The sequence below is a fragment of the Uloborus diversus genome, chromosome 3 (genome assembly GCF_026930045.1).
Source record: "Uloborus diversus isolate 005 chromosome 3, Udiv.v.3.1, whole genome shotgun sequence".
Lineage (NCBI taxonomy): Eukaryota > Metazoa > Arthropoda > Arachnida > Araneae > Uloboridae > Uloborus > Uloborus diversus.
The window spans coordinates 180,015,995-180,036,572 of record NC_072733.1 but is presented as its reverse complement, the minus strand read 5'-3'; the positions used below and the strand labels follow the sequence as shown (position 1 = coordinate 180,036,572).

Genomic DNA, 20,578 nt, shown 5'->3' with positions numbered 1-20,578 from the left:
GGAATTGTTACATCTTGATTTCGTTATAGAGAGGTTCGACTGTATTACTATAATGAAAATTGAAATGACTGGTATTCAGTTTGTGTTGTGGACTAAAATTAATCAATATTGGAAATTCATAGTTATTAGAAAATTGTAATGCCTGTCGTTTCTAATATGACTCCATATTTATTGATAGTACAGTCAAAAACGTTAATAACAAGCTCTGATTTAATGAAAACCCAGATTTAGGGAAGAAATCGGAAAGATTTGGTTGGTACAATGTTAAGTTTATGGGAGCATAATTTGCTTAAAGCGAGCAATATTTCTGTAATTCATAAAAATTTCTATTGATATGACTTCCAACTCGGCTTATGCTGTCTTTAAAAAATTCCTTTGACACTGAAGTCAACTGAAAGTTAGTGATGATGCACTCCGTGTGGTGACCAGAGCAAAATGGTCCCAACGTAGTCTATGTATGTCATTAAAGGCGACTATAATGGATACCCAATCTGAGGTGTGAGACACCGTGCTGATTTATGGATGGCATCTGGGTTGTATTATGTCTAAACTGTCCCCTCAAGGAACCGGGCAAAACCTCGAAATTTGCCTTGCACTCGTACAGGGTGGTTGTGCAGGTGTTGGCTTTTTACCACCGCCCAATTTCCAGCTCCTTTGGGGCTGGATACTGGCTTGAAGGAGAGACCCAGCAACCTTGCTGCTGGAGGAGGTGAGGGTGCAAGTCTGCAACCCACCGACACTGCAATAGGTGGGCAGGGGGTACTTGTTTATGCACAAAAATGCAACAGGGGCAGGCAGGAGAGGGGAGGCTGTTACAGAAGGCAAAAGCCACTGGGCCAGCCATTCCTGAGAAGGTAGGAGAAACCAAATGTCATTGATCGGAGGTTTCAACTCCTTCCCCTGCACAAGCTGCTGCAATCTTAAAGAGTAAGGACTGGTAAACCACAGTCCTATGCTCAAGCAGTGCTATGTTTAAGATGGCTGTTTTGAGAGAAGCCTTCCCGTCGGAGTTATCTCGCGATGACATTGAACATATTCAGCTTGTCTTTTTAAGGAGGACAGACCTGATTCTTTCTGATGATCACATGCCGAAAATACAGTAGGATTCTTAACAAAAATAGTATTAGGAAGGCTTTTGATCTTCTTACTAGACTTTACACCTTAAAGAGGCACCTTGCTATAATGTGTGTCAGTAATGATTCAGTTTGCAGGGGTTACCTCTTTAAGGAGGAAACTATTACTCACACCCTATGTGATTGCAAAATGTTTTCTGCCAATAGGTTTGAACACCTTGGTCGTCATTTGCTTGAACCATGCATGATTCATGATATTCCTATTAGGGTGTTTGCTGAATTCTGCTTCAGCTATTGGTTTGTTTTAAGACTTTTGTTTGAGGACTAGTACAATAGACCTGATCGCAGTGCTTGGTTTGGTTGTGAGGGAAATTAATTTCATTTCATAGTGATGAGGCATAAATCCTGAGAAAAAATGACACTGGACCTTTTTTTTATTTGTAGGGTGGAGAATCAATTGAAAGTCATATATTTGTTGATTCCAATGTTGTCATTTCTGAGATATATTTCCAAGTTTACTGTAGCTCGAATTCAAGGAAATGCAGATAAAAAAATAATGAAAGTGACAACAATAATGACAAATGTAGAGAATTTGAAGCTGAATCACCTTCAACTAAGTCAATTGCTCTTAATGTGCAGAAAAACTTTATCCTTTTTCAAAGTTAGAGGAATACATGTTTTTTTTTTTTTTTTTCGAGTGCACAATCAGACAATAACGAAGTTCAAAGCAAATTAGTGAGAAAGAATAATGATAATGATAATAACACATTTGCTTATTTAAGCAATTAAGCATGCACATTTGCTTATTTAAGCAAATGTGCATGAATTTTGTAAATTTTTTAACTCTGTTTTTTTAGAAGTGCTCTGTTATAGGGAGAAAATGTCGCAGTCCCTTCGGGCTTGTTATAAGTGAGTTCTACTGTAGCATCAAATTTTTGTTAGACTTAGTTTTCACATTCAATTTTAGTTTAACTGGATTTCATGAGTTTTTGTTTTAAACATATTCAGAAAGTAATAGTCAGTTTTAGTAAACATTTAACAATGTTATTGCAATTCTAAATCTTAAGCAAAATTTTGTATATTTAAGTTTCAGATATGCAGAATTATATGTTTACCATATGTTCAGGACATTCTATTCACTTCACATTTATACCCAGTGGGTAAAGTTTTCTTTATATACCCCTTTGCTTTTTTTAGCTATACATTTCTATTTCAATTTTTACTGATCTAGTTTTTCATTTTTTAGGATGTTGCCAAGGAATTCCTTAGGTGCAAAGAAGAAGGCTCAACAAGATTAGATTTAAGTAAATCAAATGTATGTTTTGCTTTTCCTTTATTTCAAAAATGTTCTTTGATGCGAATTTTCAACTTGAAAAGCACTTTAAAAATTATAATTTTTTTAAATTTGATTTTTGATTAATTATTATCAGAATCTGAAGCAGGAAATCTTTAACATCTTATTTTAAGTCAGCAATCTTAATTTTAAAATTGTCAGTTTTGTTGTACCTGATGAGATAGTTAACAATATTTCAAGCTTTTTAATTCCATGTCATTTGGTTCTTACGAGATAAATTTACAGATAGTTTTGGGTGTAGATACTAAATACCAGACCTAAATAATGTAGACAAACTTAAGAACACTGTTTGCAGAAAATTTGCAGACAAATTTGTTGTTTTCAAAACATATTCCTTCGTTGAGTGACTCCTGTTGCTCTCCAATTTTGTCGTTCTTCCAGTTAATACTCATGAAGAAGTAATTACACGGGATTCCACAAGGGTTGACAAACCTCATCAAGTTTCCAGATATTTTTATCATAAATGGAGAATAAAGGTTGTATGGAAATGCTGAAGTAAATTTCTCTATCTTTTTCGGGTCCCTAATCAGGATTGTCAGGGACTAAAAGGTGCCCAAAAAGTAAGCAGTTTACCCTCATCAAGTTTCTAAAAATTGCAATCATAACTGAAGAGTAAAAGTTGTACATAAAACACTAAAGTAAGGTTGCCTACCATTTTCAAGTCCCTAAAAAAAGTTGTCAGGGGGCTAAAAGAACCTCAAAAATGAGTAATTAATCTTTATCGAGTTTTCACATAAGATTAAACACGATGGAATGGGGTTGTCTAAGCAAAAGTGGTCCAATCATAGGGTAGGTAGGTATTTGAAATCTCAACAATTAGTTAACTCTACAGAAAAAAAATTATTACACTGGAAGCCTGAAATTTTGGCAGCTATAAGTACATTTGGTTGTTAATACATTCTAGTATTTTTGTGAGTTTAAGCTTATTAGCTATGTTGTAACATGCATGTAAACTCTTGAGAAAAACAATAGGATTTTGTTTTCTTCATTTAGGTTATATATTCTGAACAAAAATGATTCTGAAGCTTGTACTTTGTAATCCTGTTGCCATTTTTTAATGGGTTACAGTTAAAGAGCATAAATATGTATTCTGCAAAAAATATTTTCATCCAAAGTAGCAATAAAAATCTTTCTCCAAAAAAAAAAAAAAATAGCCAGTTTTTAATGAGCTGTAGCTCAAATTTGCAACCTCTATTGAGCAATCACGATTGCTTATTGTTCTCACTTGACCGTTTTTGGCGTCCGTGCCTTTTTCAGCTTGGACCCGGCCTGCAGCACCACCGTCCACCGGCAGCGGCGCGGCTGGTCCTGAGCACTGTCTCCCGAAATCCACTTTTGCTGGGCGGTGGCGTCCATGTCCCACACACACGAACGCCTACACACACACGAACGCCTACACACACACACGAACGCCTACACACACACGAACGCCTACACACACACGAACGCCTACACACACACACACGAACGCCTACACACACACACAAACGCCTACACACACACACGAACACCTACACGCACACGCACGTACACAACACTCACTCACACACATGCATACATACACTTACGCGCCCACGCACCCACACACATGCGCCTACACAAACACACACGTTCGTGATTGCGAAAAACATAATTTGAATTCAAGATGCCAAAAATTCAAATTTTTTTTTTTTTGTCTGCACCATTAGAAAGCACAACTTTTTTCCTAACAAAATATTTCTTATCAATGGTGCTCTTTCAGATTATCACTTCTCAAAAGCTAATGAGGCTAAACTCGCAAAAATACTAGAACAGTTTCCTATACTGTAGTCTGCGGATCCCCGTTGGTCCGTGAGTCCATGCCAGTGGATCTGCGGTGCTATCGAGCTAAAACATTAAATATATTAGTGACAAATAGTGAGTGAGGGCGGTGGCTCCCTATTATTGAGGCAAACTTAAGCAGGCAGCATTGTGAAACTACGTAAATCATAATTACGGCATTACGACGCCAAAGATAATAGAATACTAGTCAAGATTGGACACTCAACGACCAGTTTTTACGTATGGCAAGGAAAACAAGTGTAAATAGAATGAAAACTGGTGCTTTAAAAAAACTGACATTCAGAGCTATGGTCGCCAAGTTGAACTGGAAATTCTTGGAATTGGCGTAGGTCTTATAACACTAAGTATTCTAAGAAAAAGTTGGGAGAAAGAACAGGGATACTAACCACTGAACTTGGTTCCCGCAATAATGATAACAAAACCTAATTGATTCCAGATGTTATCTAGTGTATTTACAGAATCTCAAAACTCAATTTACACCCTCTTCCTGCGGTCGTATTCTTTTGAAAATCTATCTAACAGTATGCTGATTAAGTGGTGATGTGTATCTTCATAATTCTATAGAGTCCCGAAATTCGACTTAAGTCTAAAGCACAAATAGGTTTGAAGTGGGCTCTCAAAAACTGAAACAAAACAAAATAATTTTTCTGCATGCCCCTTTACTCACCTGTAAAGTTGTTTTCTATGATAACTAACTTTCCTTAAAGTAGGAGAAAAAACAAAAGCATTGATCTCTATGGAAGTGTCCAGTCTTATGCGAAGCTATATGGTCTTTGGCGATGCTGCCAGGGTAGGTTTGCCCAAACCATAGTATAAAATTTAAATCATAATAAACCATAAAAATACAACTCGTATGAAAAATTACATAATTAAACTAGGCTAATACTGTTTTGTTCACTTACTTCAAAAGTTCATTTTTATTAGTGAACTTGTTATAGAAATTTGGTGATAACGTTTTCATCCTAATATAATTTCAAATTGAATTTTACTTCCATCACTCAGAAGAATAATGCAAGAAATCAAAACCAGACAAGAGCTCTTTTAAATATACAGAACAATGAATAAAAAAACTTTAAAGGGAAAAAAGCATAAAAATATATTAGAAAAAAAATGGATTTAACTGTGTCAAAACATTTTTTTTTGTGCATATTGGCAAAAGGGGGGAGGATGCGAAGTTTGTAATTTTTCCGGAGAGGGTCTTGGGGACCTCTGTAACTAAAAGATATTAAGGACTAAAAGTACTTAAAGCTCTCAAAATGTCAGGTCTCCATTATAATAAAATTTTCTGCAAGCTAAAACAAAACATGGCAGTTTGTTACAACAGACAATGTTTCAAGCTCATATTTTTATCCTTATCTGAAGGAACACCATCAAAAGAAAAAAAAAAATGTTCTTGATAGGAAAATAGCTGCTTTTCCTAATGGTTCTAACAAAAAGTAAATTGATGGTTACAAATTTAAGCTGCAGTGCATTGCAGAGTGTATATCCACCTGGAAAACATGTAAAACCAGGAAATGTCAGGGAAATTTTTTGTACTTGCAATGTCAAGGAAAAGTCAGGTAAATTTACTTTTGTAAGCAGAAAACCTGGAAAATTGTTCTAATTATAACCAGTTTCAAAAAATTTGTTTTCCTTTTTAGCAGTTTAGTCAAATAAATTTGGTCAGAAATTTAAGCAACTTGAAATTACTAAAAGAAAGCATTCCTTTGGTTTGGACATTGGTTTTGCAGTAAGATGTACTCTTAAAGAAAGTAAAGCATCAGATACTGTTAAATCTAATTTTGGGAAAGAATGTCTCTCAGTTTTACAAAAAATGACTCAAACATTGACGGAAAGAAATCCCCTATGTTTTAAGCTTATTAGAGGAATAAGCTGCCTATCTCCAACTATCATATCTACTTGGCATTAATACAGTATTAATAAGAAGATAGAAATAGCTTTAGATTGCTTTGTTGATTGTAATCAAATGACAGCCACCACTGCTGGTATAGTAAATTCAGAATTTTCTAAATTTGTTAAATTTCCATATATTAATAAGGAAATGTCTGTTTCTAAATGTGAGTCTGAGAGATTAGATATTTTCTACTGTGCCTTGATTAAGGACAACACATTATTAAACAACATAATTATAAAACCTAAGGTTTTATAATGTGTTATTAACAAACACATTATAAAAACTATTCACGTTGGTGAAAAATGTTTTAATTTGCAGTCAAGAGTGGTTTAAGCATTAATAAAGGGGTCATTGTTTTAAGCTATTTCAATTTCAGGCTAACATGGATATTAGGAAGAATTATTATTTTAGCAGGGTAGTGGAACCTTGGAACAGCTTACTGGAAGAGGTGATAATGAGCAAGAGACTAGATAGTTTTAAAAGGGCCATTGATCTTCACTGGGGATTGTAAATTGACTAGGACCAGTCTAGCTGGGTCCAGAGCCTGTTGCTGGTTGTCACATTTGTATTTGTATTAAAACATTGTTAATAGAAAACATTCAGGAAAAGTCAGTTGTCGTCCTTGGAACTGCTCATGATGCTGTGAGTAGTGCTGGGGGTTGGTTTCAAGTAAACCACAAAACAGATGATACTAGTTTGAAATTTACATTAAACGGTGATATAAACATAACATGTATAAAATGTCACATATGCAGAGCCAGCCATTAATAAAATAGTGAAAATAGCTAAACTAACCTTTAGAAAAGCACCTGGAAACATTTTGTTTGGGGTATGGAAAGCATGGAAAAGTCAGGGAAGTGGAAAAAAAATTTTTGAGTAGACACCCTGGCATTGAAAACAGGCTATTTTTTATGAAAATGATTTTGTTGACCAATTTAGATGACAAAGACTTTAGATAGGCATTTTGAATCGACTTTTTACAAAATCAATATTTACGCTCTACAATTGTAACCTGTTAAAAACAAGTACTTTGAGAATAGAATTATGAAGTACAAGCTGTTGAATTATTTTAATTCAAAATATATGACAACCTAAAATCCAGAAAAGAATATCTTCACTATGTTTTGTCAAGAGTTTGCATGCATGCTACTGTAAAGCTAATTTGCTTAAACTTACAAAAATGCTGAAATGTATTCACAACCAGATGTACTTTAAGCTCCGAAATTTTCAGGCCTCTAGTGAAGTAAAAGTTTTCTGCTATCTTATCGGAAACTTAGCTTTTCTGCACAGTTAATAAAACTTAACTTCATATTTAAACTTCATATCCCGACAACCCGATGATTTTACCACTTTTGCTTAGACAAGACCATACCATAGTGTTCGTAAAAAGGAAATATTTCTTTCCTTAAAACCAGTTCTTCAACCCCTCTTTTGTTTACTAGTACTCTCACACCACACAATATCCCCTGAGGCTGAGACCCTACCAAAGTTGAATGGTTCATACCCTTCCTCCCTCAGACAATAACTTTCTTTCCTCGAATTAGTTCTCCAACTCACCTTTAGTTCTCTAGTTAGGCGAATTCCAGTTTTCCTTGGTGGTTGAGATGTTTACACCCCCTAACAATGGTAGTTTGGTTGCTTCTACAACTACCAATGAAAAACTGTTTAGTTTTCCCATACCAGTTATAGATAAGCTCTTCAAAGTGTGGGTAAACTATTTAATAGATTATTCAGTAAGTTACACCCTATAGCCAAGGCTAAGGCAGAAATACATGAAATACCGCCAGCTCAGTCAATTCCTGCCGAGGACTGCAGTTTCGTGCTCATTAGCACTCATCAGCCCGGCATAGGAGTGACTGAACTGTAGGTGAAAACCTCTTAAGGAAGCCTAGAGTGCCAAACTGGTAGCTAATACACAATTAGCACTGACCAGAGGAGTGACCGTAGCAATGGTTCGGTTCAACTCGAAGATTGAAGGCAAGGCAGGTAATTTTGTTTAGGGTATGGAAAACCTGGAAAAGTCAGGGAAGTTAAATGTTTTTTGAGTAGACTTCCAGTATATAACTTAATTATTTTTTTTTTTTTTTGGTGGTGTCGGCCTGTGGCATACCTAGGGGTTGGCAGAGATGGCTCTTGCCAGAGGCACCGCAGAAAAGTAGGGCAGCAAATAGGGAAAATTATTTCTAGAAAATGGGTATTTTAAGTGAAAATAATTGTATGATGTTGTTGTAGAAAAAAATTAATTGTACAAATAGAACTAAAAAGGAAAAAGAAACAAACTCAAATGCTCACCAAACAGAACAAGGGGAAAAATTTTTTTTTTTGCATGTATGGCACATTATCTGTGTTGGCTTAATACTTCAACACAACAGTGCCTTTTCTATCTTAGATTTTTCCTTTTTTTTTCAGGAAGGATGTGGTATATTTTAACTCTTGATGGGAAAAGGAACATTTTTTGTAATTACAATTTAAAATTGGTGAAAACTCCTCTCACAAAAAATTACCAAAGCTTGTCTAAAACTACATTTTTAATGTGACAAATGTCAAAAAATTCTATGGAATTGTCATACCTCTCTTTTGTTTTTGTCCACAACATTAAATAGTGTCTTTAATTTTGACTTCAATTTCTAAAATTTTGCTATTGACAGCCCCCGAAAAATCCTCCCTTGCATTCTCAAAGGTCGGCTAAAAGACACTACAGATTTTGATGCTTCTATTTTATGAAGGTTCTGGAGTGGGCCTTAAATTTCTCCTCCCCCTAACATCACCCAAAATCATCTAAAAGCTTTTTCAAAACATAATTTTGAAAATTTTCTGGGGTAGAACCCACCGTAGCCCATCTCCCTGAAATGGTTAAAGATAATCTACAATTTTGTTTTTAGAGTTTCAATTTTGACAACTTGCCTGGGAACTGCTCCCAAAGCTCTCCTTCCTGAGCACCTAACGTTATCAAAGGTCATCTAAAACTTTTTAAAACTCTAATTTTGAAAAATTTATGGGAGAGCAACCCCCCCTCCCCCATTTCAGAGTAAATATTCAACTTTAGTTATAGCTTCATATTGCCTATACTTATGTTCAGATTTAGTAATTACTACCTTCTCCCTCCTAAACCAGAAGCTGAGTTCACTCTCTATCTCTCTATATTTATGTATGTGTTTGAAAAAAAAATTGCTCCCATACTCCCCACCAAATTTTTGCCCTCCTGACAGCTCTGTGGAAATAGTGTATAAAGTGAAGCTTAACTTTTTGTAATTGTTTCTATTCGTAATATAGCCTTTGTAATGTTTTAACTTTTATTGTGCATTTTCTGTTACAGATATTTTTTTTTCTTTTAGTAAATGTACTACTTATGTTTGTTGTGCTCACTATCTTTTGATATTTTTAAACAAAAATGTAAAAATTAATGCAGTTTTTAAAAAAAGGAATGACAAAAATGCATTATTTTCAATAGAACTGAAAGATGAAACCCTGTCTTTGGTTCAAGAACTAATACTTTGTTTCATAATAAATTGCTAATGTTATTAATTTAATTTGATTTCTATGAAATATTTCAGGGAGGCATCTCTAAAGTTTGCCAGGGGGGCTAGACCCCATAGGTTCCGTTGGCGGCAGTAAAAGCCTCAGTGAAGTGCACAGTTTTTTTTTTTTTCCAGAAAACCTTTTAGAAATTATTTCAGTCGTCAGACAGTTTTATAGTTTCCTTGGTCTACTATTTTTAAACGTTTATTTTACTATGCTTGAAAGTAAAAAAAAAAAAATAATCTGCCATTTTATGAAGTTTTTCTACTTCAGACCAGAAGCGTTTAAATATATGCTGAAAAATAGTAAAATAGTACAATAAAAGGCAAAAGGAGCCTAAATTGCTAACATCCCATTGTACTACAAATGTTATAAAAAATGAATGAGTTTATGCAGCAGCTCATAAACTAATACATTTTTGTGCTTTTTATTATTAAATAAAATTAACTGAAATTGAAAAATCAATGCTTTGATAGATTGAAAGATAAATGTTATTTGTGCAGAAAAACTAAACTTATTTTTCAAATGAAATAATAGTTGATTAAATTAGATGAACATAGTGTGATATGTCTGGTGTCAAGAGACAATTTGTGTTCCTGCTTTGACAATAATATGTTGTGTTAAATAATGCTTTAAGCATCTAATAATGTTTTTCCCTTTTATTTTTATTTTTTCAAATTTCAGATAACCATCCTTCCATCATCATTGAAAGACTTAACACATCTAACGGAATTTTACTTATATGGTAACAAGCTAACAACTTTACCTCCAGAAATTGGAAGCCTTATAAATTTACGGACTTTGGCTTTAAGTGAAAATTCTTTAACCAGTTTGCCTGATACATTAGTCAACTTAAAACAATTAAAAGTTCTTGATCTGAGGCACAACAAGCTCAATGAGGTGATTTTTGCATGATTGTTAGTACTTACGTTGTTAATTAGTGTTTTAAAAAAAATTGATTTCCCTGCATATGTGCAAAACTATTGAAAAATGCAATTTAAATGTGTGCGATATTTTTCTTTCATCATCTTGCAGATAATAAGTTTTGAGTTGAGTTTCATAAATATTAAGAATAATATTAATAATGATCATGTTGGGGGCTTTCTAAAAATAGCCAACTTACAAGCATTTTTAGGAAAGTGGTCATTTCAAATCATAAAGTAATGGTCAATTCCCGTTTGAATTCTAGAAAGAAGTATATATTGCGCCCAATTTCTTTTTTATGTAATAGTTGAATATGCAGATCTAGAATCACATCAATTGTCTAAAATCTGTGCTAGATTTTGTGGTGTAAAATTAAATTTTAAAAAACTGGTCAGAGTGCTGACAGGCTCCAGTATTGTAAGACAAGACGTAGTTTTAAGTATGTGGTACAGATTTTCAAAAAAGGGAATTGGAGCAAAAGCTGCAGATAACATTAACAGAAATCCTCAAAGGTTTTTTGCTTATGCTAATTCTGGGAAAACTCAAAGTAGTCAAATTGGGCCATTGGTTGATGAGCATGGAAATTTAATCCGAAATAGTAGGGATATTGCAAATGTTCTTTATAACTTTTTTCCAGTGTGTTTAACGATAACTGTATCTCAACAGTTGACATTAACAAGACACTAGCTATTATAGAGCTAGAGGATTTTGTATTTTCCATTGAGGAGGTTCTATTTCACTTGAAAAAAAATTAAAGCAACTAAAACTCTGGGACCAGATAATATTTATCCCAAAATTTTAGTTGAATGTGTAGAGGAATTAGTGGATGTTATTTTAATTATTTTTTCAATGTTTCTTATAACTTGGGGACAGTGCCAGAGGACTGGAAGCTGACTAATATAACCCGCTCTTCAAGACAGGGTCTAAAGGTAAAGCAGGGAATTTTGTAGACCTGTAAGTCTCACTTTGGTGGTTTGTAAGATTTTTGAAACTTTGATCAAAATTAAGATTATGAATTTCTTAGAGGCTAATAGTCTGTTGACTAGTTTGCAGTATGGTTTCAGGAAAGGTAAATCGGGTGCTACTAATTTATTGCATTTCTATGACAAGGTTACTTTGGCTTTAGATAACAAAAAGTGTGTGAATGTTGTTTATATTGATTTTCAAAAAGCTTTTGATAAGGTACCTCATGTTGCTCTTCTCAACAAACTAGCTAATATAGGAATAGGAGGAAAAACCTTACTTTGGGTTGGGAATTTGCTCACTGGTAGGAAATAAACAGTAGTTGTGAGTGAAAATCATTCTAAATAGAGTGATGTTTTAAGCGGGGTTCCTCAGGGATCAGTTTAAGGGCCTCTTCTGTTTATTATTTTTATGAATGACATTAATGAAAATATTTCTGGAAACATTACTTGTTTTGCTGATGATGTAAAAGTTATGGGTATTGTAGGGAATGAGGAACAAGTAAAACAGTTTCAAGAGGATTTAGATCATAGTACTGAGTGGGCGGATAAGTGGGGTATGGCAGTTCATGTAGGGAAATGTCAAGTGCTACACTTAGGTCATGGAAATATGCATGCAAGTTATTATTTACAGTGCTCAATCATTAGTCAGGCAGAAAACGTTATTGATCTGGGTATCTTAATAAATCAGGATTTCAAGTTTAGTCAACAGTGCAGCATTGCAAGTAACAAAACCAACAGAATGCTTGGGTTTATCAATACAGTAGACCTTTGTTTTATGCGGGGTTTATGTTCCATGGAAATGACGCGTAAATTGAGACCTAATACTAGTGTTAAAATAGGGATTTGGTTCTTTAGATAACAAAATACTTCATTCTAGTGATGACAAATTGTATAATAAGTTTAATGTGTACTTATATCGACTTTTATGCACAACATGCATAAAGAAAACATAAATTATTTTCATGTTCTATTTATAAAGAGGAGCTGGCTATGATAGTCATTTGGCAGTCGTTAAGAATTTTTCTCTAATTCTTTTCCGAGCATTAACGCATCCACGATCACTTGCGTCATTTCCATGATAGAACCTTCCTTCGCTAACAAATCAGAAAGATCATTTCAATAGTCTAGGAATAGCTCAAAATTTTCAACGTGAACGTTTTTGGTTGTGCATCACTGATGTCGGTATCCTCATTGGTTTTGGCCTCTTTGTCACTCCTAAAAGCTCTTCTTCCAGTGAGTTCTGAACTGTGTGAGTTTAATAACTTTACTTCTGGAAAGTGCTCTGGAATCAATCGCATAAAATATCTCCAGTGGCCCAAGCTCGATTATTAGCACCCCAAAATGCAGTTGATTACACGTAATCTGCAATCTTTAGGAGTTTGGATTTTGAACAAGGGGAAAATTTTATGTGTTTGCATTGCCGCATCTGCTTAAAACCGAAACTCATCCGCATAAAATAAAATTAAGATGTCAAATCTTAAACCGTGTATAATCAAAACCGCGTCAGGGGTGTGACCAGAGCAAATTTGGGTCCGTTAACGGACCCTTCACAAAAATCCGATCACCCAAAACGGACCTTTCACAAAATCCCGATCAACCAAAATGGACCCATCACAAAATTCTGATAAACAAAAACGGATATTTCACAAATTGTTTATTGAAAGAGCAAATCTCAAATTAAAATAATACAGCATATTTCCTGTATAAAAACGATAATGTTTGGAACCCTTTTTAAAGTTAAATTAGAGGAATCAACTTACACAAAATCGTCTAATTTTGCAAAAGAAAAAAAATTGACACTCTTGTGATGCTCATGCAAGCCATAAATAATTACTACGGCCAAATAAATATAATGCCTGTTGTTGGTTTCTTTGAAAGAAATTAACAACTGAAAGTCAGTTTGGTTTATAATTTTGCTTGTTTGTTTTATGCAGCAGTGTTGTTGTAAACTTCTTTGAAAAAGTGTCAACATTCTATGAATAGGTGTAGTAAGCACTTTTCTCCCCACTCATGATTTAATAATCAATAATGTTCAGGGAAATGAACTTAAAACTGCAAAGGATAGTAGTAGTGGGGGGGGGTGTTCGTTTCAGATAGGGTTACCAAATTCAAACTTATCGCCACTTAGGGTCTGGCGGTATGATGTTAAACTGTTATTTTGGGAGATAGTTATATGGGTTTGGTTTTTCGATGCTAAAAAGGATAATCAAATTTAAATGAACTCTTTTATTTACCTTTTTTTCTATAGATGCCTACATTTCGAAAAACGCAATCTTTTTACATTCAATATGAGAATCATATTTTATTCTTTTTTCAAGCTAACTTCGCTTTATTAGGAAGCAAATACATGAAAAGTCTCTTTATTTTTGTAACAAATGTAAAATATATGTTTATCATAGGATGCTAAAATTCTATTCTAAAATTTTATCAAAAATATTTATTTTACAAGCCGTTTATATACTTTTGATGCCTTCACTTTGAGGATTGCAATCTCTTTGCATCCGCTTTGGGAATCTTATTTTTTGAATTTTCGATGTTTAGTACGCTTAGTTAAGAAGTGAACAAATAAAATATTTTTTTATTTATGTAAAAATCACAGAGTTTATAAGATTTAAATGAAACTCTGCTTTTAAACAGTGTCTTGGGTTAAAAAGTTAACTGCTGAACCCCTGCCTGATTTTTTTTCCTTACAGTTTTTTTAAATACTATACGAATAACATTTCTAGTATAATTTAACGTTGTGTACAATGGTAGATTAATATTGATACTTGAGAGGTGCCCATCTCCCAGTGAGCAATGCCTCCCCCCCCCCCAAATACTAGAAAAACACTCAAGAATGATATTCTCAACAGAAAAGAGGGAAAACACTCAACTTGAAGTGCCAATGATGTAGTTTCCATCATCTTAAGAGCCTAAACTTTCGTTTTTACAAAAAAAAAAAAAAAAAAATTTTGGCAAAATTTTTTTATTTTTCACATAATTAATTGATTTTTCACAAAATTAATTGATTTTTCTCAAAATTATTTAATTTTTCACAAAAAAATGGACCTTGTAAAAAATTTTAGACAGACCCCTGCGCATAATATAAACCCACGTAAAACGTGGGTCTACTGTAGATCTATTTCGAACAAATCGAAGAAGGTTCTTCTGCTGTTATATAGGAGTTTAGTAAGACTTCTTTTTTGGAGTATGCTGTTCAGTTTTGGTCTCCTTATCTCAGGAAAGATATTTCTCTGTTGGAAAGGGTTAAGGGTTACTAGACTAGTAAGAGGACTTTCAGATTTAGACTATGATAAGAGACTTAATAGGCATAATATGTATAGCCTGGAGCAAAGGAGACCTAGAGGGGATGATTCAGTTGTTTAAATTTATCAAAATGAAAGATGTTAACGGGTTAAATTTTCTCATGCCAAGCAAGACAAGGGGACATTTTTTAAGCTATTCAAAACTCAGACTAACCTGGAAATTAGGAAAAATTACTTCTTTAGTAGGGTCGTGGGCACTTGGAACAGCTTACCGGAAGAGGTGGTAATGAGCAAGAGGGTGGATAGCTTTAAGAGGGCCATTGATCTTCATTGGAGACTTATAAACTGACTAGGACCAGCCTAGCTGGGCCCAGAGTCTGTTGCTGGTCGTCACATTTGTATTTGTATTAATTAAATGTTGAGTAGGAATTTGAGATTGTTGTAACTTTATGAATGTTAAATGTCAACAACAAACTAATTTTTATTTCAGTTGTTTATTTTAATGTTTCACTTGCATAAATACTCATTTAATTTGAAAATTCTACAATAATCTATTTTAAAGCTATGTATTGCTTGTAGCCATATTGCATTTTTCAATATTTTTGCTTTTTAGTATTTTTTCTATTCATTTTAAGGAATTTTTTCACCATTTACATTTCAATAATCAGTGGCTCCTTCAGTAATCAGAGGTCTGAAATATGAAAAATTCTAAAACTTCAAAATTGCATTATTCCAAGATATGTAGTTCATTTTGTTTTCTGCTAACTTCCACTTTTGACTGACTTTGTATAAACAGCTATCATCTGTGTTTCTTACTTCACTTAAAATATTTATATCTTGAACCTGAAAGTTTTTTTACCCTGATGAAAGAATTCCTTATGTCTGCAAGACGTTTTGCAATCTGCATATCATGAGCAGGATTGCCACTGGAATTTTTTGCAAAACCTAAGATTGAGTTCATAAAATTCCCAAGATTTGGGAAGGAAGTTTATATAAATAAGAATTCTTATTTGTGTAATGGTACTATTGTAGTTGATCAGTTATTAATCTTAAAAATGATAAAATGAATCACTGTGATAATAAGCAAAAGCTGTAAAAAGTGTAAAATAAGGGCAAAGTGAAATGGTTAAGATGGCCGAGGTGTTTTAAAATGAACAAATCGGAAATTTGTTTTGAAAATTACAGTACATAAACAAAGAACTTTATATTTTATAATAAAACTTGCGTTGAAATGGTATTTTTATTTTTGACAGTAAGTTTGAGTCTTCAAAAAAAAAGTGGAATTTTTTAATTTTTTTATGGAGCAAAGTGAAAAATGAAGTATTTTTCTAATGAAATATTTTCTATTCGATTATAAAGCGTATTTTGGATCAAAAGAATAAGTAAATAAAAGGTTGAATGAATAAATGAAGAGATAATGAAGCAATAAACAAATAATTAAATGAATATATCAATTAATTTATGAAGAAAAATAAATGAGCGAGTAAAAGAAAGAATGAATAAGAAAATAATTGAATGAATGCATAAATATAAGTGAATTATTAATAGAAGGAATGTAAATGAATTAAGTAATAAATGAAAACCTAAGTGATTCATAGAATTGTATGAGTGAATAAATGAAACGAACTATTTCACTGTGCCCCATCCACTTTGCCCCTTACATGGGGCAAAGTGAAATGGTTAAGATGACTGAGCTCTTTCAAAAAAAAAAAAAAAAAAATTGGAATTTTGTATTTAAAATTACAGTTGAAGTCTTTAAAATATTTAAGTTTCCTCAGGAACCGAATTTAAGTTGATTATAAATTTTAGTGCTTATTAAGACCAGCAAGTACGAAACTTTAATTTAACACAACTGAGACACTTGTACCTGTCTTGAGGGACAGTGACCCTTTTTTTCGACTCTATGTCGGGAAGAGCTACAGGAAGTTTTTAATTCAAGGATCTGGGCATGATATTTTGTTGTTCTTGAAAATTGACGATGCTAAGAATTCCACATCACAAATATATATTCCTTAAAATGGTAACAGTAAGAACTTATGAATTGTGTGAACAGATATTTTTACTTTTTTTTACCAACAGCCAATATGTGTCAAAGGCACTTCGTTGAAACCAAGTTTTAAAGAGTGATCGCTCCTGATACCTATGAAGTTTTCTCGTGCGTTCAAAGAAAGTTCCTCCCTGATGCATCAACGGATCACAAACACGTCCGCTTCATATTTATTGTTCCATGCCAGTCAACTTGAAGTGGTGTTTAAAGTTGAATCATGACCAAATGTTCTGCCATCACAAACTGATTTGAATACTTGGAAATTCGTAGTTTACATTCAACGTGAAACCTTCAACATTCGCCGTCATTGCAACTGCTCCGTCACTGCAAAAGCTTGTGCAGTTGTAACACTGAATCCCATTGCTTTTTATTTATTTAGCGAATGTTACTTTAATTAGCTGTATATTTCATTACCAGTTGCAAACTGAGACACTTCTTTGCTACTGAAAGTTTTGAAATGCTGTCCTCGTTAGCAAGATAAATGCACCTTCTATGTGTGTTGATTCATCAACTTAAAATATTTTTTTTCCAGCTATTTTTAGTTATCAATCAATGTTTTTTAAACGTCGCCCATCATATCATTAATTGCTGACCTGATAACATCGTTTGGAATTAGCACTCTAACCAAGGTGTTTATACATATTTTTCTTAAATAAATGCTTTATTGGTATGTTGTATGCCTTGTCACCGGGATGCCAAGAAGGGGGGACTTGTCAAAATATTAGAAATTTTTATTAATTTTTCTTGATTTTCTGGTGCTACGGAAATGATATTAATTTTACTTACTTATTTTTATGTGAGGGGGTTCTCCATACCTTGATGCTACACTAAAAAAAATGCTGCACCCAAAACTTTCATTTATTCTAACAAACGTGGTGAGAAAAGTAAACAAACTTCGCAGTTAGCAGTTAAAATCACAGTGAAAAGAAAATTTTCATCAAAGAAACGGTTTCAACGAATTTAACTGTTGCCAATAACTTTTCTGGAGTTTATTTCAAGAATTTCATCGAACATTCTAATGACAATATGCAAATTGAATGGAACGTCAGTGAAGATGTATTTAAGCGGTAGACATTCGTTCATCGATCTCTCTCTTCCTCCACGCTGGTGTTTCCTGTATAGTTCCTGAAGTGGGCTGGCTGCCCAGGTCTCTGATGATCATGGATTGACAGCCAGATTCATTTGCTGAAGGTGTACGTACGCCAGGCCGGCCGGCCTTCTGTGTTCCTTCCCGATTTGTGCCACAAATTACTAGTGTCAAGATAGTTCAATGCCTCAGGACTGTTTATCAAAATGGAGTTTTATGGAGCACCAGTGGTATAAACGTTTTGCAATTATGTTAGAATTCCTGCAATATTTTTTGGTTTTATTGCTGGATTTAGGATTCTATACGAATTTTACTTAGAAGTTTTAAAATGTTTGTTAACATGTTGTATTTTTTATTGAACTAATAAATGTTAATTATTTACTTGAATATACTTCCTAATTTGACACATTTGTGAGGTCCAAAAAACTTGAAATAGTTTCTCCTGACAGTTCTTTTGAATCGAAAAGGCCTAGTACTACAGATTCATTCAGGATATGTTCACTTCTAAGAAATTTTGAACAGGTTGGAAATTTTGTATAGAGGACGGATTTGTACCTTTTGATCAAAAAGTCAAACTTTACCCTTAAATAAAATAGGATTTGAAATGTCTAGACTTCTTGAGAGTAAGTGATTTGATTAAGGTCAGGAAGATTTAGAAAATGACATAAAAGGAGTTTTCTAAAAAGTGAATCCTCCCTTTTGATGAATTGCTCTTCATTTGTAAGACACTAGCACCCTTTTTTTTTCTAACACATCGACATGCTCATTTTCACTCAATCCACAGTGGCCTGGGATCCACTAGAGAACAAGTCTTATTCATTTCTAGCAGTACCCACATGGCCTGCCTTCCTATTTTTATGCCAAGTTTGATGCCAACGGCGGCTGTTTAAATAAATTTGGCAGCATTATCAATTAATCTATATGTATCTTTTTCATATTTTCTATACCTGTTTCCAGTTGCCTTTTGTGTCATTCACCTTTTTACGCCAAAATTGCAAACGAGAATCATTCAAAAACTGAGCTTTATTTGTTTAATTGAATAGCGCAAACAAAAGCTCTCTCCTAGTTCCCCATAGTTTGCAAAAAGTAGCATTTTCAAAAAAAAAAACGACGCCTCAATATTTTAGTTAAATTAAGTACGCAAATATGTAACGTAAAATAGATACAATGAAACATCCGGCAGAAGCAACTGCGCTACAGTAACTCACCCAGTTAAAGAGCAAAACAATCTCTGGCTGATAAGGAATTGCGGTTAAAATGCATGGTACATCCAGGGCAAAAAGGAAATCCCGTATGAAAAAGAATTCACCTCCCCAGCAGAAAAACAACATAATTAAAAAACATAGTGCATCTAGGACAAAAAGGAAATACTGTACCCCATATGAAAAATTTAACTATTGAAAAGCTATGGTTTGAGAAAAGGGGAAAACAGGATTTGTACGGGTCATGGAAATCCTGGAAAGTCATGGAAAATAAATAACAGATTTTCAGACCTGGAAAAGTCATGGAAAATTGAAGTTTTCATTGAAAGTCATGAAAATTTATTTCAAGTCATGGAAAAATGTTCTGGAAAAAGAGAAAGGAACAGTAGTTAAAGGAGCATTAGAAATTTTGAGTGATTTAACAGTATAGGACATAAAAGCTATTAAAAATGGAAAATTGAACGATCCAAAAATCAAATCTGAATTTTGAAATCTCATTGCATCCACTTCTGTCGCAGCTGCTTGTCATTTTTTGCAATGTGATTTTGCTGCCTGGACATCACTTATTTTTAATTTTCTGTTATTTTCAACACTTCTTATGTTTCATATTCTGTAGTAGCAAAATTTCACGTTCTTAGTTTTGCCACGCCCACTCAAAATAAATAAATAAATAAATAAAGCAATTCAATTGCATGCGAGTTCGATTCTATCATTCGTAAGGATTTTATTATTAAATTTATCAGAGTTTATCTTAATTTGTTGAATGTTTTAGAAAATAAAGATCTAAAGTCAGGTAATAGAATACAGAAAAAGAGGAATTCTAATGCTCTAAAACAGTAGTGCCCAACATACGGCACGCAAAACTAATCCATTCTACCCACTGCTACGTTCAATGCCGGGAATTAAACATGTTCTGGATTTTCTGAACCTATTAATTTATATGCATTTGAAAATATGCAAATTTGTAAGCAAAACAAATATACTTTTGAATCAGAAAATTGATTCATTTGCTGAATGGTTTTTTCTAAAAAGATCTGGTTTTGAAACATGAAGAACTAAACTATGTGGCTTTACTTTAAAGAACCAAAATACTGTCAAGTTACGTGGATGATTAAAGGCACTGTTGAAGGTAACTAAAAGGTAACTTTTGAAGCAAATTTATTGAAACGTAGTGATGATTCATTCAACCTTTGTCAATTTCTATATCATTCTGCCTGCTTAAAAAAAATATATTAGACATTTAAGCATCATCATATTCGCTTCACCGCATTTTTACTTTACTTAAATTTATATGATGAAGACAAATAAGAATAGTTTAGTTTTTTTAAGTGTGCACTTATATTTTTTCCATTACGAGTAAGTGCTTCAATGAGGCTGTGGCATTCATATAGACGTTTTGTTATTGCTCATTTCCAAATATTACCAAGTTTGAGATCAAATAGTGCTA

General features: G+C 33.5%; 1 protein-coding gene across 1 annotated transcript in view; it reads left to right on the top strand.

Moving 5' to 3' along the window:
* LOC129219073 (leucine-rich repeat protein SHOC-2-like) overlaps positions 1-20,578 on the top strand; it is an 89,041-nt gene that overhangs the window by 21,726 nt on the left and 46,737 nt on the right. The window contains exons 3-4 of the mRNA XM_054853392.1: positions 2,320-2,388; positions 10,346-10,561. Of these exons, the coding sequence (XP_054709367.1) occupies positions 2,320-2,388; positions 10,346-10,561 (285 nt within the window). The remainder of the gene's footprint in view (positions 1-2,319; positions 2,389-10,345; positions 10,562-20,578) is intronic.